The sequence below is a fragment of the Chiloscyllium plagiosum genome, chromosome 14, assembly GCF_004010195.1.
Source record: "Chiloscyllium plagiosum isolate BGI_BamShark_2017 chromosome 14, ASM401019v2, whole genome shotgun sequence".
In the NCBI taxonomy this organism is placed as follows: Eukaryota; Metazoa; Chordata; class Chondrichthyes; order Orectolobiformes; family Hemiscylliidae; genus Chiloscyllium; species Chiloscyllium plagiosum.
This window is the reverse complement of record NC_057723.1, coordinates 33,856,050-33,883,353: the sequence shown is the minus strand read 5'-3', so window position 1 is coordinate 33,883,353 and position 27,304 is coordinate 33,856,050. Positions and strand designations below refer to the sequence as shown.

General features: G+C 38.7%; 1 protein-coding gene across 3 annotated transcripts in view; it reads right to left on the bottom strand.

Moving 5' to 3' along the window:
• Window positions 1-27,304, bottom strand: part of LOC122556605 (progesterone receptor-like) — a 113,172-nt gene that overhangs the window by 5,938 nt on the left and 79,930 nt on the right. For all 3 annotated transcript variants that reach the window (XM_043703490.1, XM_043703489.1, XM_043703491.1), the window contains exons 5-8: window positions 19,534-19,812; window positions 17,212-17,356; window positions 3,520-3,650; window positions 2,090-2,247 (exon numbers count right to left, since the gene is read on the bottom strand). In XM_043703490.1, the coding sequence (XP_043559425.1) occupies window positions 2,090-2,247; window positions 3,520-3,650; window positions 17,212-17,356; window positions 19,534-19,812 (713 nt within the window). The remainder of the gene's footprint in view (window positions 1-2,089; window positions 2,248-3,519; window positions 3,651-17,211; window positions 17,357-19,533; window positions 19,813-27,304) is intronic.

Genomic DNA, 27,304 nt, shown 5'->3' with positions numbered 1-27,304 from the left:
TTTTTCTTCTGCGTATTTCCTTCTTAGTAATCCTCTGTTGCTCTTTAAAAGCTTCCCAGTCCTCGGTTTTCCCACTTATCTTAGCTATGTTATACTTTTTCTCTTTTAACTTTATATGTTTCTTAACTTCCCTCGTCAGCCACGGCCGCCCATGCCTCCTCCTGGGATCTTTCTTCCTTTTAGGAATGAACTGATCCTGCAACTTCTGCATTCTACACAGAAATATCCGCCATTGTTCCTCCACGGTCATCCCTGCTAAGGTATTGCACCATTGAACTTTGGCCAGCTCCTCCCTCATAGCTCCATAATTCCCTTTATTCAACAGAAGTACTGTCACTTCCAACTGTACCCTCTCCCTCTCAAATTGCAGATTGTGTTCAACATGGCTTTCAGACTAATCTAATTATACACAGTCTACTTCCTGACACTGCCTGGGAGGTATGTAGTCTAACGTTTGAACGAATATATTTTCCTTCAATATGTAGAAAGAAATGAAAAACCTTTCTTAAGGGCATAGCACACATTAAATTCTACCCAATGATAGCACAGTATGTTCCCTGTAATATATATGATGAGATACAGAATTGGTTTAGTTTTCAGATTAAGCCTCTGTCCAGATTGAGTCCTGCTTTGCAACTAGCTAACAGCAGCTTATATGGATATATACTGATGCAGTCAGAAATAATTCCACTTTTGCATGCCTTAATGATGGGCTGACCAACATGAAGAATTTACTTAAAAGCTGTAGTCAACGATGGCTATTATCATAGAACAGAGTGGAAGAACATGTCTCATGTACATGGCAAGATCCTAGCCACAGCTAAAAACATAGGGAAAGCCAAATCACATTTTCTCAATCTGCTTGGACCATAAAGTCAAAGTGAACCACAGGTTCTCACAACCCTCCAGATTATCTGGTACTTGATTGTATCAGGCTCACCGCTACAGCAAGAAACAACTACATCCCTTTTCCACAACCTTTAACTCAGTCAGTAGAATTGTTGCTTCTGTGTTACAAGGTTCAAAACCCAGTTCAGAGCACTGCATTGTCAGAGGTGCTGTCCTTTGGATGAGACATTAATCCAAGGCCCCATCTCCCTTTTCAGGTGAATGTAAAAGCTGTTGTGGCATTAACTGAAATAAATTCAGGAGAGTTAGCCCACAAACTTGGCCAACATTAATCCCCTAAATCAGTCACAAAACAACAGTTATCTGGTCATGATCATAGTGTTGTTTGTGGGAGGGCTGCATTCACTGGCACAGTGATTGCAGGGGGCACACTCACCACACAAGAGTGCCGCAGGTAGTTGCTTGTATCAAAGGACAGGCCTGTCTGAAGTACTGAAAATTGCATAGACATTTTAATATGACTGCACCAATAAAGTGCTTTCTCTTACCCCCACAACATTTCTCCAATGTGCAGAGTATAATTGTGTGATCCCACTAAGAGCCTAATATCGTGGTTAAGGATTACAGTTTTTACAGAATATTGCACACCAAAACACTAATTAAAATCCTGAGATTGCAACTGCGATTTGCTCATTGTTCTACTCTTGACTCCTTGCTCCCTTCCTCGTGCTTGCTGGGCTGCAAGCAGGCAGTGAGGGGTCACAACGGCAGCAATGAATATAATAGCAAGCTAAGTCAGCCAATGGATGAGAGTGGATAGCAAATAATGCAATGAGGATTACAGCAAGTAGGTTGAGGAGAAAGTGTTCAACAAGAGCACAGTAATAATGTCAAGAGCACTGACTTCCTGTTCTGGTGTGATCACAGAAGATAATGGTTGTGAAAAGCATTACAGAACAACCTCGATTATCCAAAGTTATTTAGAAGTATTTTGTTTAGATAATGCATAAAATTTTTACAGGACCTTGAGATCTTTTTCAGATAATCTGAAATTCAGATAATTGATGTTCGGATAACCAAGGTTGTTCTGTATATAAATACTGGTCTTTCTTTTATCAGTGTATTCTTTAATCAGGACAGCGATTTTTCTAGATTTTAACTAGATTTAACTAGATCTTAACTAGATTTAACAAGCATACCTGTTCACCTCATTGATATATTTATTACAAGAGTTACTTACATCATGCATTGAATCCAAAAGTTTGGTCAGCTGATAAAATCGGTGCCAGTTTTGACTCGAGCTTCCCTCTTTCTTCACTATGGCTTTCCCTAGCTCCTTAATATAGGAGGTTCGAATTTCATCAAACATTGCCTGGCTCTTTAAACCATCTACTGGTACTGTAACAAACATAGCAGCAAACAGATATTAATTTGTAACAACAAAAAGACATTTTCCTCCAAAGACTTTACAAAAATAAACAAAAAAATGAATCTTTTCAAGAATCTGCTCTTTAAATGAAGAAATATCTTCAGTGAAGAATAAACTTACGTTCATACAATATCATATTTCATTGTCAGAAATTATTTTGAAAAATAGATTAAAATACTTGAGATCTCACAGTCACAATGAGATAAATTAATGCTAGTATAGTCTATTTATTGGGATGTTTGTCAAGGTATACAGACTAATCTGACCCCTTTGCACTATTGAAAGAGGAGATGTGGTCTAGATTTAATGCCACATTCAAATGTGACACCTCTGTTGATAGGTACTTTCACAGTTCAGTATTGTGCTGAGATATTAACCTACACTGCATTCAAGTCCTGACATAGGGCTTAAATCTTGCTGATTAACAGGCTAAATTATTATTACTGAGCTAAGGATTTTCATGCCTAGCTAAATAGATCTGTCTCCTGACAAAATTGTATTCAGTTATTCTTTCTTATTTTATTTGATGGAGGGATTTAATGCATTTAATTATTCAGGACAAATTTTCATAATCAACTATTTTGTACTTGCATTCAAATATGATTGATCTTGCCACAGTTTAGTGCTTAATCAAACATGTTTTGAGGACGTCATGCAGGACGTTCTAACTTTTTTCCATAGCAATGTGGACAAATGCTTAGCTTCTCTTTGAATAACATGGTGTTTGAAATTGGCAAGTCATCTAGTCAGAAGTCATATATAATTAGTCATTGACATAGTACACGGTGGGCGTGTGGGCGGCACGGTGGCACAGTGGTTAGCACTGCTGCCTCGCAGCGCCAGAGACCCGGGTTCAATTCCCGCCTCAGGCGACTGACTGTGTGGAGTTTGCACGTTCTCCCCGTGTCTGCGTGGGTTTCCTCCGGGTGATCCGGTTTCCTCCCACAGTCCAAAGATGTGCAGGTCAGGTGAATTGGCCATGCGAAATTGCCCGTAGTGTTAGGTAAGGGGTAAATGTAGGGGTATGGGTGGGTTATGCTTCGGCGGGTCGGTGTGGACTTGTTGGGCCGAAGGGCCTGTTTCCACACTGTAAAGTAATCTAATCTACACAGGATCATCGAAGATGCTATGCTACATTACCACAATAGTTAATAGGCTTTGCACTGAAACTAACATCACCAAATTAATAGAAAATAATATAATGTGCCCAATCCACTTGTTATCCACCAGCAAATACCTACTTGTACCAAGAAGCAATAATGCCTTCATGCATAGATATTCTTCATAGGCAACCTTAAGATTTCTGAAATCCAACGCAATGTTTCTCATTCCTTTACATAAGTTGTACATCGAAGATTGCTGCATCCGTTCCCTTCAATCATAATAAAATGAAATACGTCAATGAATTTAGTTGCTTATGGGAGTTATACTCCTTTATATTTGTTATTCAAAGCATTGTAAATTAAATGTTTAGAAAGTGGCGATATCAGAAAGCTACTTGAATTCAATTGCTCCTTTTCCAGAGAACAAGTATCAATTTAATCATTAATAAATTTCAGTTGAATTTGATTTTGTCAGGCACACACGGATACTTCCCTTGCCCAGAAGCACTTAGCAAGGAGGAAACTCTACCAGATTTTGTCCAGGCTGTCAGGAGAATTTCTTGTCAGCTAATTATTAGTTCGCTCTAAAAGAGAGTAAAGTATTTCTATTTAAACTCTGTACATAGTTGGCAAGGGACCATAGACAACTCTCTATTCTCAGACTCTGCATGTTGTTGTTATTCTCATTTTGTGCAGTTTCTGATGTTGTGCACCGTCCAATTCTTCAGACTCAGACTTTCCTGATTTTACACGTTTTATTGTTACCAACAGTAAATCTTCATTCTGCTGTTTCCACTGGTTAAACTTTGCTAATTTCTATTTTACTTCTGCTGAAAGTCCATGAGTTGTTGGGTTCCAATTCTCCTGTGAACAGATTATCATTTCCTCTGCTGAGAACCATTTGAGCACAATTCAAAAGCTGTATCTTCTTCACACCAACCTTTTTGGCAATCTCACACCTAATAAAGATGATGCTTCACAACAAGGATTTCGTAAGTTGTATTTGTTGGAAACTGTGACCCCTTTAAAACTGAATTTTCCTAGTTGTTATTCTGTAGCATGATATTTCATTTAACTGCTGTGGCAGCATTAACTAGTTTTCCAAATGACAGGAAAATATCACAAGAATAACTAATGTCACAATTCGCCACTGAATCAGTGTCAGTGATTTATCAGACACCATATTTACTCCCTTATCAAAGTATTAGGTGGGAAAATAAAACATTGTTGTTCTTAAAAAGAATGATAAGCTAGCTCTCAAATGAAGGCAATGAAGGTGACAATGGTCATTATGGAGGAGAACAGAGAGAGAGAGACAGACAGACACACACACACAGACAGGCAGTCTCACAGAAAAAAAAGAGAAGAAACCTGGGAATTCCTGGTGGACAACTCCAAAACGTGACAGTACTATGCCTGTAAAAGAAATGTGTTTTGTGCTGTTTCTGTTGTAGAGGGGTAATGCCACAGTAATGCTCGAACATTTCCTTCAGACAGGTAGCTGGTAAACAGCTTTTGAGCTTTTCCTGAGTGTTACTTTAAAATGAGACAAAAGAATCGTTAGTAAGTGGGGTCAGGGCTTTCACAGACACAGAAACAGACACAGCTTTCAGTTAGTGAGAAGATTCCAGCTGGCTGCTGGAACTAACAGCTAGAGCTGTCTCCCTGCTGCTAGAGTGAGAAGACCGCATGCGAGAACAAAACTGTTTTGATAAACTGTCTTACCAAAGGTGCGTTTATTGGATGCTGCCTAAATTGGAACAGTTGATGATTAGTGGTTAAATCATATTATCTTGCTATAGTCTTAAAGTTATGCCAGTTCTTCTTTCCATTTGTATTTTAACTGTGTTGTAAGAATAATACATTTTTTGCTTCAAGCTTAATGGTGGTCCAGTCAAATTACATCTGGAACACAGTGCCTTACACTTGATTTTAAATAAATGTAAAAGTTAGAGTCTAGGCTCTCTAACTTTTTTTGGGGGGGTGTGGTGTCAGGTTTGCACATAATAATATCTCCAAATGTCCAACACTTCTGCTTCTCCATTCTACTGAACAGAATTGGTGAAGTGTACTCATCTGTGTCAAGTTATATATTTCCTTCCTTTATCCATTTAAATAATGCTTTGTACCTGAACTGCTGCTTACCAAACTCAATACATTATCTGTAAATTGCTTAGAAATAGTCAACTGCCTATATTAGGTGACTGATCAAATGCATCCAAAATCTAATACTTTTCAAGTGTAACTTCTTCTTATGGCTGAAGAGTTGTAAAGTGGACAACAGATTGGAGTGTTGTGATCACCATTTATGATCTCTTTCAAGGGGAAACTGACATTAATCTGTAATTGGTTGCAGAATTGTCATAGTGCTCACACCATAAGTTTCATAAGCATGAATTGCTGTGTGATCCTCAACTCAAACTTCCAATCTGACATTCTTGATTTTTCAACCATTATCTTTTCAGCCATTAGCATAGCGCCATCATCATATCTAACGTTCCAGATGTTGTCATCGCCAATACTGGTCTAACATGTCCGGGGAAACCAGACTGACTTCTCTAATGGCTTTTTCTACTATGGCACTAAAATGTAGTAGTTAAATATTATGTTGTGCTCCATGTCAAAATGAAATGGCCCCCATCTTGTCTCTAAGTATTTCACCACACCCTTTGTCTGTTCATAAATTAATGAACCAGTTTAAGTGACGTAATACCCCAAAAGCACACAGGGATTCTGAAAGCTCTGCATAGGGTACCTGTCCAATGGTCATTTCAATGATATATATCAAATACCTCGTCATTGTGTTTTGTCAAACACTACTTGATTATGCTTTGCAGCAACATAATGACAACTGGTCACCAAACTGTGCCTCACTTAATTCTGGTGCAATAAAGTATGAGACACTTTGTCTGAAAATTTCCAAGAACGCTTCCAAGACATGGCTTATTAGACTACTGATTCTATGCTTCGAACAATCTTGCTTCAAAATTAGCCAATCATTTAACCAAATTATACTACCGATGAGGTGAATGATTTTCTTCGGTAGCTTTGCCTGCCATCATTCCTCTGGTCGTCACAGATTCAACAAGTATGGTGGCTAGCCCTGTAGCTTTTCTGTCCTTCAGGTTCTTAATTGCATGTTCACTTCAACTAATAAGCAACTCTTGTTGCATCTCCTTTCACGTCTTACAGATTGTGCTATTGCTGCATTGAGACCCAGTCCATAGAATTTTTAAAAAATTAGGACTTGGAAGGAGGATGTGACATTTGACTCTTTGAGCCTATTCTTCCATTCAATTAGATCATGGCTGATCTGGTTGTGGTCCCAACTCCATGACTCCTCATTAGTCTCAGCTTTTCAGCACAGTTCAATAAAGTTTTATTAGAAGACAAGAATCCCTCTAACGATGAGACCACTTCTCTGAGGTTGTCTCTTATGTAAACAAACTACTTGCTACTTGGGAGAATTTATCTCTGTACGTTTCCAACTCCACGACATGTCCTTAACATTAGCTAATACAAACTGATCCCATGATCCGCAGTAAATGTTTGAATCAATACATTCGACTGACACATGTTCCAATCAAAATATACCAATTACACTTTTGCATTGTACACTGTACATGTGGATCATTTTACATAATGCTGAAAACATACGAACATCTAATTTTATCTTCTTTACAACTATAGAAATCAATAAAAGTTTCAAATATATAGGGGATAAACATCACAAAAAAAAAGCAAAAAAACCCACAGCCAGAATAGCAATGACCCAATATCACAAAGAATATACTGATCCTCTGCCAATTGATCACAATTTGTAAACAAAAAAGTTCAAGGCTATTATCATCTAGTAATATTTGGCAAATGGAACTAGGGAACCAAATGGAATTAGGCGATGGACGTCCAGGTCCTTCTGCTATAATGCAACAATTGAATTTCTCGACAACCTTGTGCTAAAGAAAACTGCTATAGAAAATCGCGAAGAAAAAGAACGCTATAGGAAATCGTTATACCCGTTCATTGGAAAGACTGTGTTATCCAAATAGCGTCCATAATTCGTTAATCACGATATAGCCAATTCACGTTGACGAAAAACATGTTATAACAGAGTGACCTGTATGCTCATTCAGGGATATCAGGTATGTAGGAAACAAGTAGACCAGTATTGGGAGTTTTGTGATGTGAGAGTTGGAATAAAATGAACTAAATAAAAGCTTGAACATTAATCTAACAAAACATTAACTTTTAGTGATTAACATTGGTAGTGGATGGCAGTCAGCTTTATAAAAGTCAAATATTGAACACTTAGCTAAGTTCCAAGCAAAATATGATTTAAAGAAAACTTCAAAGAGACAGCTGGATTGAAATGCAAAATATCATGGTATAATTATCCAACCCTATTTTCTGCATGTGAATATTACGATCAGTAGAAGAACAGAGTAACCATCTGGACATTTTATTATTTTACTAAGGATGCGAAAAAATACTGGCCTTGGTAATTCTGCTAGCATACAAAAACAGGATAAGTAGCAAAGCATTTTTCAGAATTGAAGACTAATGATTTAAACAGATAAGGAAGTTTGGCCAAATTTTTAACTTCCATAGATAAAATGTATCAAAAATATGTCAAATAACTGTTTATGAAGTATAGTTTGATAGTGACAAATTCAGAAAGAGCAAAGATAGTTGCACAGGAGGGTACACAATAGGATTCAGTACACTGCATACAAGAATGGTCAAATTTCACCTGGAAATTCCCCAATGTGTGCTGGCATTTAGACGATCCTACTGTGCCAAAGTATCAAGTTTGGGCAGACATCCTGGTTTAATGGGACATAAATTTCCAGAAAAACACACACTAGAACAAATGTTGAATGCGTGAAAATATTTCCTTGAAAAGCATTTCTTTACAGCAGCATTTGTGGCGCAAATGGCACAATTTGCCATACAACAAAAAATGGATGTGAACTAGCTAGGGACAGTGTCTTAATACAGGCTGTAGATGACAGAATGTAAGAAGAATCTATTAAGAGAAGTATGTACTTTTGACTACTTTGAGAGGCGAAGAGATTTGGGACTTACAATAAAAGAATGAACTTCAGAAATATTCAGGGAGTAGTTAATTAATGTTGCAGATGTGATTTAACATGCCCAGTATGCCATGAAGTGTCCAAAATGGTATATTAAAGTACTCAAAATGAAACAAGAAAGAGAGGACTCAGAAGATAATAGTGATATGGTTAAGGAAAGGACATTGTATTGGTGACAAGAAGTTTCAGAATTGGTTGGTGGTCAAAATATTTCAAGTCTGCAGCATTTTACAGAGAATACACATCTACTGTGTGAAATAGATTGACTATTTAGATTGAGTAATTAAGATCAGAACAAAGTGAAAGAGCTTGAGACTTCCACCCCTTAAAGAATTGGAGATGATAACATTAAATCTTTTCAAAGAGTAGCTATACCTTGCAAAATGATGGCAATTCATCATTTTATTAACACAGATGTAGTACCTGGTAAAATACCACTTTCATTTAGTAAAAAAATGTAGATGAAATTGGATGTAAAAACAACAAAACTATTGCATTTGGAAAATCTGTGAATTTGCATTATGTAGATACAATAATGGAAAAAAAATTGGTAACTGAATTTGAAGATGCACATGCCAAAATGAATGCAAAGTTATGAATATGGCAGTGGAAAGTCCTTTTAGTAATATGGGTACATGAAAAGAACCACACAGTAATGGGCAAAATAGTTCATAAAATTTTGGCAGATCAATCAAATGTAAATTATCAACTGTCAAACATGGACTGTCCATGGTAAGAATTCACTACAGGTGGTTAGAAGATATGACCCATGTCACTCATTCCTTGATATAAATCCTAAAGTTCCATCAGAAGTAAGTAATTAGGCCAAGCTTGGGAACTGAGTTCAAACAAGGAACAAGAGCAGGCTACTCGGCCTTCGAATCTGCTCCATCATAAAATAAGATCATGGCGAAGCTGATAGATTTCTGCATATCCTCAAATTTTCATCCCCTTGGAATCAAGAATCTACTTACCCCTGCCTTAAAAATATTTTGAAGTTTCTGCATTCACTATCTTTTAAGGAAGGGAAATTCCAAAGGTACTGAACTCTCAAAGAAATGCTTCTTTATTCTACCTTAAATGAGTGCACCCTTAGTTTTAGAGTCGATAAAGTGTGGAGCTGTAAAAAGTGCAGCAGGTCAAGCAGCACCAGAGGAGCAGGGGAGTTGACTTTTCAGGTCAGAACCTTTTTCCAGATTCTCCCACTAGAGAAAACATTCTTTCAACATCCACCTGATCAAGTTCGCTCAGGATCAGATATGTTTCAATTGAGTCACCTCTGATTCTTCTAAACTCCAGTGGATACAGGTCTATCCTGTCTGGCCTTTCACTCATTCTAAGTATTAGTCCAATAATCTTCTGTGAATTGCTTCCAATGCACTAAAATTCTTAAGTACAGTGACCAGCAATGTGCACAGTACAGTCGCTTCTGATATAAATTGATAGTTCTATTCTCGTGTTGTAAGAAAATTACACAACAGCCATGCCATTTAAACTAAAAGGGACTGGAATCATGTTACAGCCAATACAGATAAGAAAGGTTCGCCTTCTACAAATAAAATCGTCAAACGTGCATTGAAGGAACACGCATTATAGTAGAACCGACTGTACTTCAGATGTGGTCTCATCGATAACGTTTACAACTGAAGCAAAACTCCCTACTCTTGGATTCTATTCCTCTTGCAATAAATCATAACATTCTATGAGCTTTTCTTATTGCTTGCTGTATCTGCATGCTAATTTTGTGATTCATGCATTACGACACACAGACCTCTGCAACCTCTCACTTATTTTTACTCTTCCCGCCAAAATGAGCAATTTCACACTCCCACATTTTACTCCATTTGCTAGATGTTAATCCACTACTTTAACACCCCATAAAGGGATACAGGCACAAATAGTTCTTATATAACGTGACGGTTGCATTCCTGTGCAACCCCGTGTTGTAGAAAAATCGCGCTTTAGAAACATCGCTAAGAGTGCTGGCAATGTAATTGCATTACAGCCAACACACGTTTTAAAAGTTTGAGCTTTAGAAACAGTGTCCTCAATTCATCAATCACTTTACAGCAAATTCATGTTAACGAAACATGTGTTATAGCAGAACGACCTGTAGGTTATGTCCTCTTCACAACTCACTTTCTGATTTATGTTGGTGTCATCAGCAAATTTAGCTACCATATCTTTGGTGCCTTCACCCAAATCATTTATATAAACTGTAAGAGGTTGAGGTCCTCTTTCACAACCAGTGAAAGTATTGTTTAGCTTTCAGGAAGGCATTTGTTAAGGTGCTGCATCAAAGGTTATTGTGAAAATAAGAGTTCATGGCCTAGATAGTAATGAATTGGCATGGATAGAAGATGGACTTGCTAACAGGAAGCAGAGAGTAGGAATAAGTGGGTCTTTCTCAAGCTGGAAGGGCATCAATAATCCTCGCAAGGAGGATAGTGTTATCTGGGAGGTTTAAACTATTGTGGTAGGAAGTTGGGAATCGGAGCAGTAGGCCAGCATGTGGAATGACTGAAAAGAAGATAGAGTTTAAGTAAATCTAATAGTAAGAACAGGCAAGGCCAGATTAATAAACCCAGCAGAACTAGCGGGGTCTGAATTGTATTTATTTTAATGCAAGGAATGCAACAGTCAAGGTAGATGAGCTCAGACCCTCGGTGAGTACCTGAGACTCAGACGTGGTAACCATTACAGAAACATGGTTGAGAAGACTGACTGGTGGCTCAACATTCCAAGGTTTAGATGTTTCAGACGAGACAGAGGGATGTAAAAGTAGTATGGGAGTTGCATTACTGATTCAGGAGAACGTCATAGCTGTACTAAGACAGGACATCTTACAGGGCTCAACCAGCGAGAACTTAGGAATAAGAAAGGTGCAATCACTATGATGGAGTTATACTTTTAGCCTTTTATTTGCAAGTGGGACATCAAGGAACAGATTTGTAAGCAGATTATGGAAAGATGTATAAATAAGTGTTTTGTAATGGGTGATTTGACTTCCTATAGTGCCTGGGGCTTTATCTGGACAGCATTTGTTAGGTGTATACAGGAGGATTTCTTGAAACAACGTGTAGATAGGCTAACTAGGGAAGGAGCATTATTAGATATTGTATTGAAGAATGAGCATGGCCAGATGATTATGTTTCAGTGGGGAGGCATTTTGGGAACAGGAGTCATAATTGCATAGGTTTTAAGACAGTTACGGATAAGATTAAGACTGGTCCTTAGGTGAAAATACTAAACTGTGGTAAGGATGATTACCACAATATCAGGCAGAAAGTGGACAAATTAGCTTGTGGCTGGTTGTTTGAAGGCAAATCGACATCTGACATGTGCAAGTCTTGTAAAGACAGGTTGATGAGAGTTCAGGACCCACAGTTTTTTTAAAAAAGAATCCCTACAGTGTGGAAACAGGCCATTCAGGCCAAACAAATTTTCTTGTTTATTCACTCATACCATGTGGGTATCGCTGGCGGGCCAACATTTATTGACTGCCTTTAGTTGGCTTTGAGAAGGTGGTGGTGTGGTGCCTTCTTTTAGCCACATGCTGTAGATTGACCCACAAAATACCCTTGGAGAGGGATTCTAGGATTTTAATCCAGCGACATTTAAGGAACAGTGACATATTTCCAAGTCAGCATCCTAGTAAATCTCTTTTGCACCCCGCCTATAATGTGGATTGTAGAACTGCACACAATACTCGAGCTGTGGCCTAACATTTTATAGATTTCCAGTATAACTTCCTTGCTCTTAAACTCTATGCTTTGACTAATAAAGGTGAGCATGTCTTTAATACCGTATGCCTAATTTGACCACTTTATGCACCTGTCCTGATAACTTAAGGGACCAGTGCACATGAACATCAGGGTCCCTTGGTCCTTGGTGCTTCCCAAGGACCTACTGTCCATCTTGTATTCCCTCCCTTTGTTTGTCCAAGTGCATCACCTCATCTCTATCAGAGTTGAATTCCATTCAACATTGATTTGCCAACTGACTAATCTCTCTGAATCCCATTACAGTTATAGGGGATAAAGCTATCCTCCCCACGATTTACCAGCTCACCAATATTTGTACTGTCTGTGAACTTACTGATCAATCCATCTGCATTTATCTTTGCAATCAGTCTCCAATGCAAAACCTTGCTGAAGTCCACATAGACTACATCAAAGCATTGCCCTCATTTACAAACCTGGGTCACCTCTTCGAAAAATTTAATCAAGTTGTCAGTCATGATCTCTCCTTAACAAAACCCTGCTGAGTGTTCTTGATTAAACTCTGGACTCTTCAAATACAGATTAACTCTGTTCTGCAGAATTGCTTCCAATTGTTTCCCCACCACTGCGGTTAAAGTGACTGTTCCGTAGCTTTCTGGTTTATCCTTTTACCTTTCTTGACATTGGCTGTCCTCTAGTCCTCTGGCATCTCTCCTATGACCAGAGAGGAATTGCAAGTACTCCTATTTCCTCCTTTGCCTCACCCAAAAACCAACTCACAACTGAACTTTTAAATTTAAATAAGTAAAACATAGGATGAGAAATAACAACTGAAGCAAGATGGACTGAACTGTTAATGGGTAAATCTACAAGCAGTTGTAACTATTCAAAAAAACAAAAATTGGTATGTTAAATCAGTGTGTACCTCTTAAAGAAGTTGACTCATGCATTTTAGCTATTTTGGTCAACTTAGATAAAATAATAAGCTAATTGAAAGGCTTATATAATACACAGAAAAATATAACAATAAATTGGACATAATCGTAAAACAAATACCTGTATTCTGCCAAAGAAATTGTTTGTAATTGGAGGAAAGTTGATCCTCATAGCTAAGCCTTTTCACTATACAATACTATTTTCTAAAACAGCTCAGAACGTCATCCTAATTCAGGAAGATTGATATTTCCTGGGTGTGTCAGGGGAATAAATTGGTGACGCTTAGATTAATTCACACAACTCTGGAAGGAGGTGAGATTTGTATCACATTAATGTGGACTGAATTTGAACCCAAAATTTGAAAGGATTATGCCACCCAATTCTCCCAAGACTAAACATTCAAACTACTTCTGTGCAAACTATAGAAGTGTACTTGGTATTTTGATATTATTTTGTAACTTAGTATATTTGTCTAATTTGTACAATTGAAAAAAGGACTAAACTCAGATCTATATGTTGAGGCGATGATATAAATTCCAACAAATACAGGCCTTCAGTATAAACTTTGCACTTTCAGTATTTGCATATCACTGACCACAGTGGCTAGTGGTTTGCACTGCTGCTTCCCAGCACCAGGGACCTGGGTTCAATTCCAGCCTCTGGCAGCTGTGTGTGTAGAGACTGCACATTCTCCTCGGGTCTGTGTGGGTTTCCTCCAGGTGCTCCGGTTTCCTCCCACAGTCCAAAGATGTGCAGATTAGGTGGATTGGCCACTCTAAACTGACCATAGTGTCCGGGGATGTGTAAGTTAGGTTAATTAACCATGGGAAGTGCGGGGTTTCAGGGAAAGGGTAGGGGGAGCGAGTATGGATGATGCTCTTCGGAGAGGTTCAGTTACGAAGAGAGATCAGGCAGACTAGGATTATTTTCCTTCGAGCTGAGGAGATTGAGAGGGCATGTGATTAAGGTGTTTAAAACTGTGAGGCGCACAGATAGAGTAGACAGGAATACATTTCTCCCCTTGAATGGAAAGATCAATGATCAAGGGAATAGATTTAATGTCAGAAAGCAAAGATTTATAGGAGTTGCAAGTGGAAAAAAAAAAGAACTGCAGATGCTGTAGATCATAGCCAAAAATAGAAATTTCTAGAAAAGCTCAGGTCTGGCAGCATCTGTGGAAAGTTATTAGAACTAGCATTTCAATTTGAGTGACCCTTCCTCAAAACTGATGAGGAAAAGCCTTTTCAACTAGACAGTAGTCAGAATCTAAAAATCACTATCTGTGAGGGTTTTTGCCTCTACCAACCTTATAATGTTTTAGTAGCATTTAGATATGCAATGCCAAAGCTTTGGACCAAATGCTGGAAAATGTGATTAGGTGGTCAATTTTGACTGGCAAGGACACAAAATAGACCACAGGGCCTTCTTCTGTGCTGTATATATTTATATAATCCCTCACCCATCTTTATTAACCCCAGTATTAAATTTAATGAAATCATAGTCGGGCGGCACAGTGATTAGCACTGCTGCCTCACAGCGCCAGAGACCTGGGTTCAAATCCCGCCTCGGGCAACTGTCTGCGTGGAGTTTGCATATTCTCCCCGTGTCTGCGTGGGTTTCCTCCGGGTGCTTCGGTTTCCTCCCACAGTCTAAAGATGTGCAGGTTAGGTGAATTGGCTATGCTAAATTGCCTATAGTGTCAGGTGAAGGAGTAAATGTGGGGAAATGGGTCTGGGTGGGTTGCTCTTCGGAGGTTCGGTGTGGACTTGTTGGGCTGAAGGGCCTGTTTCCACACTAAGTAATCTAATCATATTCTCAATATGTCCCCTTATTGTTATATCTTGATCTGGCATACATAAAAATCAGAAAAGTATGTGACAAATAATTATGTGAATTTTGTGAACAATGTTAACACCACAATCATGTCAATGTGTGTGAGTAATTAAGAGACCAACAGTATCAGAGACAGATAGGAGGAAATGAGAGAGTAATGACCACAACTTTTTTCAAATTGAAGTTCATTTGGGAAAAATAGAAATACGTGAATGTTACTGGAAACTAGACCTTTCAGTTGCAAACATCTAAATGGGCATATTACCACTACATTTCAACACCTTTCTCCCTGTCATAGAATCGCTACAGTATGGAATCAGGCCATTCGCCCCATCGAGTCTACACTGACCCTCTGAACAGCATCACACCCAGAAGGACATCCATACCCTAACCCTATAACCCTGCATTTAATATGGCTAGTCCACCTGGCCTGCACATCCCTGGCTACCATAGGCAATTTAGCATGGCCAACCCACCTAACCCGCATCTCTTTGGATTGTGGGAGGAAACCCACACAGACACAGGGAGACAGTCGCTCAAGGGCAGAATCAAACTGTGGTGTCTGGCACTTAAGGCTGCACTGCTAACCACTTAATCCATTATTATTTGCTGACATCATTTGTGCCTCAACCAATAGATCTGGAGTTGAAATCTACAGCTTCATAGTTCTTTGCAAGATGATGTTTTTGCTGCCCTCCGAAATCACTGTTTAAAATTCTCTCAATTCCACTCTTTCATAATTTAACTGCAAATTAATGCATAACCTACAGTGGTCTTAAAAAAAATGTCCAATTCTTATGTTTTCATTGTAAAAGTGTTCTGCAGCACCAGAAACTACAACTAAAATGGACATAGAATAAATATAAAAATCTCAAAATATAAATGACTGAATATGGAGGTACACAGGGATGCAGGATTTAGGACCATTCGGCGCAGCCATTTTGGCGCAAGCGATTTGGCGCGGCCCATTTTGCCGCAGAACTATTTCGGCGCAGCTCATATTTACTCCTTTTCAGGCTTAGTTAAAAGCATTAATGAAAGCAATAAAAATAATGTTTATTCTCTTCAGTAAAAATGTTAAAAAGAAAAAAATAAGAAATAAGTTAATTATGAAAAATCTAAAATATGACATTTATTCAAAATTATGGGCAATCCCTGGTAAATACTCAACATAATTTCTCTCACTAAATCTTCTTACGAGTGTTTGTATTCTAGTGTCTGCTTCCCTGAATTTCTTTAATGATAGGCGTCCACTGCTTTTTCCAGTTGGAATGTGGAATTTATATGAAAAAACTTTAAACAATGAGGACAGAACAAACAATCATGCAGAAGCTGCCCACAGGAGATTACAATACGAACTTGGAGTGGAACATCCAGTTATTTGGAAATTTATTGATAGTTTACAAAAAGTTCAGAGAGGAAGGGACATTTACTATGAGCATGTTGTAGCAGGGCACGATATTCCGTTGAAATGAAAGAAATTCAGGGAAGTAGACGCTAGAATACAAACACTCGTAAGAAGATTTAGTGAGAGAAATTATGTTGAGTATTTACGAGGGATTGCCCATAATTTTGAATAAACGTCATATTTTAGATTTTTTGTAATTAACTTCTTTTTTTTTCCTTTTTAACATTTTTACTAAAGAGAATAAACATTATTTTTATTGCTTTCATTAATGCTTTTAATTAAGTCTGAAAAGGAATAAATATGAGCTGCGTCGAAATAGTTCTGCGCCTAAATGGGTTGCGCTAAACAAGCCGCGCCAAATCGCTCGCATCAAAATGGCTGCACCGAATAGTCCCATTCCGAGGGATGCATATAATACACAAAGACGGTTAATGACAACTACAGAATTCTGTGCCTAAGGAAACCGGAGGATAATTGTTTTTTAAACACCTTTACATTAGATTGAAAATAAAAATTGTACCTTTTGACTTTTGTTCTATTCCTGCAGAGGTGTGCACAAAAGTTACTGAAATGATTTATAATGTGGTTTAATATGAATCACCCTCTATTAAAACTAAAAAATGACTAATGAATCAGGTTTCTGTTCTTTGCCATCTAATATGAAAAGCACTAACTTTTTTTTCATATTTACTCGAGCACTATGGCATAGCAACAATAAATTTTATTCTTCTCCCTCAATCATGGCTGTAAGTGGCCATTCAGACTTTCCTTATATCCATAGTTGAGACTGTAAAAACGTTCTATAGGCTTTTGAAGGAAGTTGAGATATAATACTCACTCATTGAAGATTAGGTCTGGAGCGAAGAAGAGCATATTGCTATTGACATGTTGATAAGATCGCCAACCAAGACTGAAAACCATTAAAGACATCCAGGAATACTGCAGTAACATCATTTGATCATCCAGGTGCAAAGATCTGAACCCTGTAGAAGCAGATGAATGATCATCAGAATAATTATATTCCGATGCCAGCAAAATTGCTTGAAAGACTGAAGTGCATTATCCATTTTGAATGTGTTTTTCTTTTCTCTTTGTAAGAAATTAACTTGCCCATACAAGTACTGCTGGAGATAAATCTATCCAAAGTATCTTTTCAGAATGCCTTCATTGCATTTCTGCTGTAGATAAATGCTTTTAGATTCCTTTTAAGGGAAAATCATTGAGATTCTAAGTATCAAATTTATAATTTTTTGATTAAATTTTGTGTATCTTCCAATATTCTGGATTACCATCAATCCATACTACATTCTATGTTTTATTTCTTCAATTTGATGCTATCTTTAATTTCCCTGATTAACTGTGGTTGGCTTATCCCCTTCTGGGAATCCTTTTTCATTGGGATATATCTTGCTGTGAGACAGGAACTACTTTCTTAAACATTTGTCATTGTTCTTCAAACATCTTTGCTGTTAAACTTCCTGTCCAGTTCACTCCAGCTAGCTCTGCCCACACATCATTGAAAATTCCTTTATTTAAACTTGTTACAATTATTTCTGCTGCAAGTTCCTTCCTCTCAAACTGCAATCTGAAATCTAACATGTTATGATCACAGTATGGTCGGGGATCTTTTACTCTGACATCATTTATTAAACCTGCATCATTATACACCACCAGATACAAAATAGCCTGATCCGTGGCTGGATCCCACAAATACTGTTCTAGGAAACTACCCTGAGTATGCCATATGAATTCTTCCTCATGGCTGTATCTGACTATCCCAATATACACAAAGCCATTCATGATTAATGGGAATGGGTGTTTGTCTCCTGAATTATTCTCTGTCCTACAGTATTAATGGTGTAAGGGGTCTATAGACTACTCCAATTAGTGTCATCTTCTCCATTTTAGTTTTTATCTCCACCCCTATATACTTCCAGATCTTTCAATCCAAGATCATTTCTTGCTATTGTACGTATTTGCTCCCATACAAAAATTTATCAACATGACTAGAGAAAAGAAACAGAAGTCATGTTGGACTGGCCAGAGTCTATGATGCAGCATATGTCAATTTACAAGGAGACAAGGCGGTGACTGTCTGTGTGGAGTCTGCACATTCTCCCCATGTTTACGTCCTGTTTCTTTCCACTGACATGCAAATTAAGTGAACTGGCCCTGCTAAATTGGCCATAGCATCCAGGGCTTTGTATGCTAAGTGAATTAGCCTTAGTAAATGTAGGGCTACAAAGTTAGGGTGTAAGGCTCATCAGAAAGTCAGTGCAATGCGATGGGCTGAATGGCTTCTTTCCACACTATAGGGATTCTATGAATACGTTGAATGGTTTTTTAGTCTTCACATCTGTTCAGTTTTACATTCACACACCATTACTTCAATCAAAACTGCAATGACATTATTACAAAAATATTTCTTTGTCATACGTTACCTAATTTTTGAGCAGACATGAGAAGGGAGAAAATTTCTTTTTGCTGGTGAATAATTGAGATGTAAGTGTTGGAAAGAAGTATATTTTCTATTTAATCTTATGATAGCACAAAACTCTCAAGATGAGAACAGTTCATGATGCAAAGTCAAGTCTGGATTTTATATTGTATTGTGCCTTAAATTCCAGATCTCTAATGTATTTATGTAAAACAAAATTGATTTCTCACAATAATAATTCTAATTTTGAAGGAATAAGTTATTAATTTATGGTGTTATACAGCACTCATTACCTCTAGTAGAAAGGTACAAGGGATGTGCCCGACAAGGAACTTGAAGTTACGTACACTAAAATGCATGTACCAAGTAAGATCTCAGGCACATTGGGTATTGGAGTTTTCTTGGTTGTCATACTACCATTCCAGGCCAGGATTCCTGATCCCAATTCTCCTTTTTTACTGTAGAAGTGCGTTTTGAAATCAATGTTAAACTCATTTGAAATGTTCCTTGTGACTGAATAGCTTTTCAATACTTACCTATATAATAAGACAACTGACACGCATGAAAATGTGGAAAAGAATGAGAGAACTTAACAGTTTAGGGAGACATGGGAATAATTAGAGAATTCTATTTTCTCAAAACAAAAGGAAACGATTTGTTTTAAAAAACCTTTCTCCAAAATTAATCAAAGCTTCTCTTGGAGGACAGGGCTTTGTTACTTACCTGGTAGACACTTTGCCCATTTCACAACTGAGACCATCTGTAGTCCACCCAAGTTATTCAGTCCTGATAGGAGTCGGTTGGGTGTGTCAGGCAGGGAGCTATCATATCCTGCATACAAGAGATCTGGCTCAATCATCTCAAGGACTGAAACCATCGGAGGAGTCAGGGTAGGCATTGCAGAACAAACTAAAGAGGAATCCTGTGGTGCTGCTTTTGCTGCAGTTTCTGAAGTGGTGGTATGTGGCGCCTTCATCTTGTTCAATTTCTTTGTCTTTCGAGCTAGAAGTAATATAATAAATTAACTGAAAGTTTCAAAATATTCCATCCTAAAGAAAAACACAATCTAAAATACAATTCAGCTACCACAAAAGAAAAGGTCACTTCTAAGACTGACTAAATCATGAAATAAATCAAAGTTTGGTTAAAAAGAAGTTACTATTGCAATATATTATGGGCAGTCACTACATATTGTATACTTAGAGAAGACTAGCTTTTTAATGTAACATATACAAAGTGCTCATGTCAGTAAAATTTAAAAAACTAGAAAATTAAATGAAGAACACAAGACATAATATTTTCATAGAGCACAAAAACAGACCCTTCAGTTCAATCAGTCCATGCCGACTGTCATCCCAAACTAAACTAGTCCCACCAGCCTGCATTTGGCTCAAACCATTCCAAATATTTCTTATTCATATTATAGTAGTAATAATAACAATAACCAAGAAAATGTGCAACTTTATAACAAAATATGAAATATAAATAATTTAATCAGATACAAGATATAATCAAAGTGAAGATAAATGTTTAACTCCAGAGGCAGAGGGGTGACCTTATAGAGGTTTGTAAAATTATGAGGGGCATGGATAGGATAAATAGACAAAGTCTTTTCCCTGGGGTCGGGGAGTCCAAAACTAGAGGGCATAGGTTTAGGGTGAGAGGAGAAAGATATAAAAGAGACCTAAGGGGCAACTTTTTCACACAGAGGGTGGTACGTGTATAGAATGAGCTGCCAGAGGAAGTGGTGGAGCCTGGTACAATTGTAACGTTTAAGAGGCATTTGGATAGGTATATGAATAGGAAGGGTTTGGAGGGATGTGGGCCAGGTGCTGGCAGGTGGGACGAGATGATTGGGATATATGGTTGGCATGGACGGGTCTGTTTCCATGCTGTACATCTCTATGACTCTAATATAGTTCAATTACAAAGATTTAATTAATTAAAGAATTTGTTGTACTGTAATTTACTGATTAGTTTTTCATATTAGTGCATGACATCGACCAAAATGCTTCATAAAAGACAGGAGCTTCAAATCACGTTACACACTATATATCATTCTGCTAAGGTGGAATGGTGCCTCAAATAACTTAAAACTACTTCCTGAGTCACAGATGAGAAACTGCAGCAATGGAAAATTGAAACTGAGGAATATGTACAAATCAGAGATATAAACAAGGTCTAAAATGCAATAAGTAGGAAGATCTTAAAAATCTACTATTCCAACAATTTATTTGTAAACTGGCAGGTAAATACTTGAAGTTCTGAACTTTCTTCCAAGTTAAACAATTCATTGTTATATACACATTCTTTTCATTCCTTCTGCATTTTAAATATGAAGTAGTATAATGGATGTCAATTAGATACAACATAATTATTGTGACACTGTTTTTGACATGACAGGCAAATATTGTTTTATACCATATAACATATGCCATCACACACACACACACACATGTAATGTGGTCAACCATGGCTAACAGAATAATGCTCAATATTTCCATCTTCTTGACCTGATAAGGAGTCTCGCCTAAGGTAATAGGTTTACAGCATGACAACATAGCAGGTCACCTGAGGTGATAAAAATGGAGACGGAGAGGAGGAAAAGAGAAAGTTATAACTTGCGGGGTCAGAACTACTTTGCTCTAAATTCTTATATGGTAGGTGACACATAAGAAATGGACAATGATGGGAGATGGATAGCTGACACTACAAAGTCTCAAATTTTCAAAGAACAGCCATTAAGAATTGGAGGCCAACCAGTACAAAAACAAGAAAATACTGAGACCAAGAAAGTGGAAAAGCAGGAGAATTTACAAAATTAATTGAACTGAGATTCAAAGGTAAGAAAATCATGCAAACACGATTCACTATTTTCATCTTTTTGTCTCGTGGCCTTCTTCACATTACAAGGTGCAAAAGATGGCCTTTATTAGAGTGATGTGCTCTTCCTGTCAGATGTGGGACATTCGGGACAGTTTCCATGTTACTAATGATTATGTCTGCAGGAAGTGTGTTTAGTTGCGAATCCTATTAGATCACATGGAGTGGCAGTTAGAGGCAATGACGAATTTATAGGAGCTAGATAGATGGCATTTGCAGGAAGGTAGAAAAACTACAGATACAGTCAGGTAGATGGGCTATCTCCAGGAATGTTAGAAGAGGTAGGCAGGTAGTGCAGTAGTTTCCTGTGGCTATCCCCATCTCAAATGAGTATGCTATTTTGGAAAATGGACTCGCAGGGGAAGGTAGCACTGACAGCAGGTTTCAGGTACCAAGGCTGGCTCTAAAGCAATGAGGTGCATATCATGTTCCAAGTGATTAATTGTGATAGAGGGTGCTCTAGTCAGAGGTACAGACAGACATTTCTGCGGCTGACAACGAGACATCAGAATGGTGCATTGCTTCCCAGGTGCCAGGATTGAGAGGGTGCAGACTATTCTCAAAAGGGGAGGGGGACCAGCAGGAGGTGTTGTTCACTTTGGAATAAATGGCATGTAAAGAGAAAAGGACGAGGTTCTGAGGACAGAATATAGGAAATTAGGCACACTATAAAAAGTAGGTCTGAGGGTAGTAATATCTGAATTATTCCCGGTGCCACAAGGCAGTGAGAGTAGGAACAAGAGGATAGAGCAGATGAACACATGGCTGAGCAGCTGGTGTAGGGGAGAAAGATTCATATTTTTGGAACACTGGAATCTCTTCTGGGGTAGAAGTGACCCGTATAAGTCAGGTATAAGACCTGTATAGGATTGATTGCACCTGAATTCAAAGGGGACCAATATACTGTTGGGGAGATTTGCTGGAGCTGCTCGGGTGGATTTAAACTAATAAAGGACCCAAGGAGATAGTAAGAAAAGACAGCAATCTGAGACTGGTGCAGTTTGAAAAAGGAGCAAGTGAAACAGTCAGGGCAAGCAGGGACAAAGCAGAGAACAAAGGAGAACTGATGAATTAATGTACATTTATTTCAATGCAAGAGGTCAAACAGGTAAGGCAGATGAACTCACGGCATGGTTGAGAACATGGGACTGGGATACCATCACAATTACAGAGACATGGCTCCAGACAGACAGGACTGGCAGCTTAATGTTTCAGTGTGTAGATTCTACAGGAAGGATATTGCAGCGGGTGCGTCCAGTGAGGTTATTTGGATAGAACTGAAAAATTAGGAAGGGATGATCACCTTCTTGGGATTATACTATAGACCACTCCCCTCCAATAGTCAGCAGCAAATGGAGAAGCAAATTTGTAATGAAATCTCAGATATCTGTAAGAATAATAGTGTGGTAATGGTACTGGATTTTAACTTTCCAAACATAGACTGGGACTGCCATAGTGCTAAGGGCTTGGATGGAGAGGAATTTTTAAGTGTGTACAAGAAACTTTTCTGATTCAGCATGTGCATGTACCTAATAGAGAAGGAGCAAAAACTGGTGTACTCTTGAAAAGTGAGGCTGGGCAGGTGACTTAGGTGCCAATGGGGGAGCACTCTGGGGCCAGTGATCATAATTCTATTAGTATTAAAATAGTGATGGAAAAGGCATAGACCAGATCTATCAGTTGAAGTTCTAAATTGGAGGATGGCCAATTTTGACAGTACTAGGCAAGCTTTCAAAAGTTGATTGGGGGTGGATATTTGCAGGTAAACTGACAGCTGGAAAATGGGAAGCTTTCAAAAAATTTGATAACGAGAGTTCAGAGACATTTATGTTCCTCTTAGGGTAATGGCAAGGCTGGCGGGTGTAGGAAATGATGAATGACTAGAGGAATTGAGGTTTTGGTCAAGAAAAATAAAGGAAACATATATGTCAGGTATAGACAGGAGAGTTTGAGTCAATCCTGAGAAGAGTATAAATGCAGTAGAAATATTTTTAAGGGGGAAATCAGGAAAGCAAAAAGGGGACATGAGTAGTTATGGGCAAAGGGATTCTACAAATATATTAATGATTAAAAAAGTAACTAGAGAGAGAATAAAGCCGCTTAAAGATTAGCAAGACTGCCTACATGTGGAACTTCAGAAGATGGGGCCAGATATGAAATGAGTACTTTACATCAGTGTTTACTGTGTTGAAGAATTATGGAACTTGGAGAATTAACTAACAACATCTTGAAAAATGTCCGTATTACATAGATGGTGATGCTGGATGTCTTAAAACACATAATGGTGGATAAGTGCCCATGATCTGATTAGGTGTGCCTGAGAACTCTGTTGGAAGGTAGGGAAGTGATTGCTGGGCCCCTTGCTGAGATATTTGCATCACTGATAGTCACAGGTGAGGTGCTGGAAGGTTGGCTATCGTGGTGCCACTATTTAAAAATAGGTGGAAAGGAAAACCAAGGAACTATAGACCGGCGAGCCTGACATCAATGGTAGGCAAATTGCTGGAGAGGGTCCTGAGGGGCAGGATTAACATTTATTTGGAAAGGCAAGGATTGATTAGGGATAGTCAACATGGTTTTGCGCATGGGAAATCATGTCTCACAAACTTGATTGAGGGTAATCCAAGATGGAGGACAGGAAAAATTTCTGGCTGTAAGAGCTGCTCCTTTTGTTTTGAGGTATTTTAGGAGTTGGAGGTGATTTCCTCGAATTCCAGGAGCAGCAATTACTGTTTTATATGCTGTTGCGTGGTTTTGGAACTTTGGAAAAAAAAAGTCAAAACAACAGCAGTTTAAAAGGAAGAAGAGCAGACAAAGGAAGCACATGGTAAGCACAGTGCAGGAGAGAGGGAACCTGCACAGTTACCACATGTTTGAATTCATGTATCACTGGACATCGCAGTGCATTTGGGAAAATTAACAAAGAGTGAAATTCACAACTAATCTTGGAGGAACTGTTGGACGAAGTTCACAGTACAGAATCAGGTAAGTTAATTGTTGTTTTCAGTCTGTCCAAGAGAAAGGGTGAAGTAGTGAGTATAGTGGATTCTTTCTTGGTTATGTGTTTTTGGAGATAAGTCTCTTGATTAAACTTAAAATATAAGCCATAGTTATTCATTTAACCTGGGGCAGTGTTTGTAGAGGAATAAGACAGTGTTATTTTCTGGGTCTGTAGATTGTGAAGGAGCAAAACTGGCCTTTGCAGTGATATGTACTTCTTGTCAGATATGGGAGTTTAAAGAGAGTTTAAGGGTTACTGCAGATTATATCTGTCATAAATGCTGTTGGATGCGAATCTTATCAGGTCGAGTGGATCGGTTGGAGAGACAGATAGAAACGATGAGGAATTTGCAACAGCAACAGTATGTGATTGATGGCAATTATAGGAAGGGGGGGAAGTCTCAGGTACAGTCACAAAGATGGGTTAACTCCAGGAAGGGTAAGAGGTAGGCAGCTAGTGTAGGAGTCTTTTGTGGATATACCCATCTCAAACAGGTATGCTGTTTTGGAAAATGTAGGGGGTGATGGATTCTCAGGGGAACGTAGCAGGAACAGCCAAGTTTCTGGTGTTGAGACTGGCTCTAATGCAACGAGGGGCATGTCAGCTTCCAAGAGATTAATTGTGTTCGGGGATTCTGTAGTGAGAGGTACAGACAGACCTTTCCATGGCCAGCAGAGAAAAAGCAGAATGGTGTGTTGTTTCCCTGGTGCCAGGATCAAGGGTGTCTCAGAGAGGGTGCAGAATGTTCTCACGGGGGAGAGGGGCCAGCAGGAGGTCATTGTTCACATTGGAACCAATGATATTGGAAGGGAAAAGATTGAGACTCTGAAGGGAGATTACAGAGAGTTAGGCAGAAATTTAAAAAGGAGGCCCTCAAGGGCAGGAATAACTGGATTACTCCCAGTGCTACAAGTTAGTGAGGGCCGGAATAGGAGGATAGAGCAGATGAATGCATGGCTGAGGAGCTGGTGTATGGGAGAAGGATTCACATTTTTGGATCATTGGAATCTTCTTTTGGAGTAGAAGTGACCTGTACAAGAAGGACGGATTGCACCTAAATTGGAAGAGGACTAATATACTGGCAGGGAAATTTGCTAGAACTGCTTGGGAGGATTTAAACTAGTAAAGGTGGAGGGGAGGGTGGGACCCAGGAATAGAGTGACGAAAGAGATCGATCGGAGACGGGTAAAGCTGAGAACAGAAGTGAGTCAAACAGTCAGGGCAGGCAGGGACAAGGTAGGACTAATAAATTAAACTGCATTTATTTCAATGCAAGGGGCCTAACAGGGAAGGCAGATGAATTCAGGGACTGCAACATGGGACTGGGATATCATAGCAATTACGGAAACATGGCTCAGGGATGGGCAGGACTGGCAGCTTAATGTTCCAGGATACAAATGCTACAGGAAGGATAGAAAGGGAGGCAAGAGAGGAGGGGGAGTGCCATTTTTGATAAGGGATAGTATTACAGCTGTGCTGAGGGAAGTTATTCCTGGAAATACATCCAGAGAAGTTATTTGGGTGGAACTGAGAAATAAGAAAGGGATGATCACCTTATTGGGATTGTATTATACACCCCCCAATAATCAGAGGGAAATTGAGAAACAAGCTTGTAAGGAGATTTCAGCTATCTGTAAGAATAATAGGGTAGTTATGGTACGGGGATTTTAACTTTCCAAACATAGATTGGGACTGCCATAGTGTTAAAGGTTTAGATGGAGAGGAATTTCTTAAGTGTATACAAGACAATTTTCTGATTCAGTATGTGGATGTACCTACAAGAGAAGGTGCAAAACTTGACCTACTCTTGGGAAATAAGGCAGGGCAGGTGACTGAGGTGTCAGTGGAGGATCACTTTGGGACCAGCGACCATAATTCTAGTCGTTTTAAAAGAGTGATGGAAAAGGATAGACCAGATCTAAAAGTTGAAGTTCTAAATTGGAGAAAGGCCAATTTTGACGGTATTAGGCAAGAACTTTCCAAATCTGAATGGAGGCAGATGTGCGCAGGTAAAGGGACAGCTGGAAAATGGGAAGCCTTCAGAAATGAGATAACAAGAATCCAGAGAAAGTACATTCCTGTCAGGGTGAAAGGGAAGGCTAGTAAGTATAGGGAATGCTGGATGACTAAAGAAATCGAGGGTTTGGTTAAGAAAAAGGAAGCATATGTCAGGTATAGACAGGATAGATCGAGTAAATCCTTAGAAGAGTATAAAGTAGGAGTATACTTAAGAGGGATATCTGGAGGGCAAAAATGGGACATGAGATAGCTTTGGCAAATAGAATTAAGGAGAATACAAAGGGTTTTTACAAATATATTAAGGACAAAAGGGTAACAGGGAGAGAATAGGGCCCCTCAAAGATCAGCAAGGTGGCCTTTGTGTGGAGCCACAGAAAATGGGGGAGATACTAAATGAATATTTTGCTTCAGTATTTACTGTGGAAAAGGATATCGAAGATATAGACTGTAGGGAAATAGATGGTGACATCTTGCAAAATGTCCAGGTTACAGAGGAGGAAGTGCTGGATATCTTGAAACGGTTAAAGATGGATAAATCCCCAGGACCTGATCAGGTGTACCCGAGAACTCTGTGGGAAGGTAGAGAAGTGA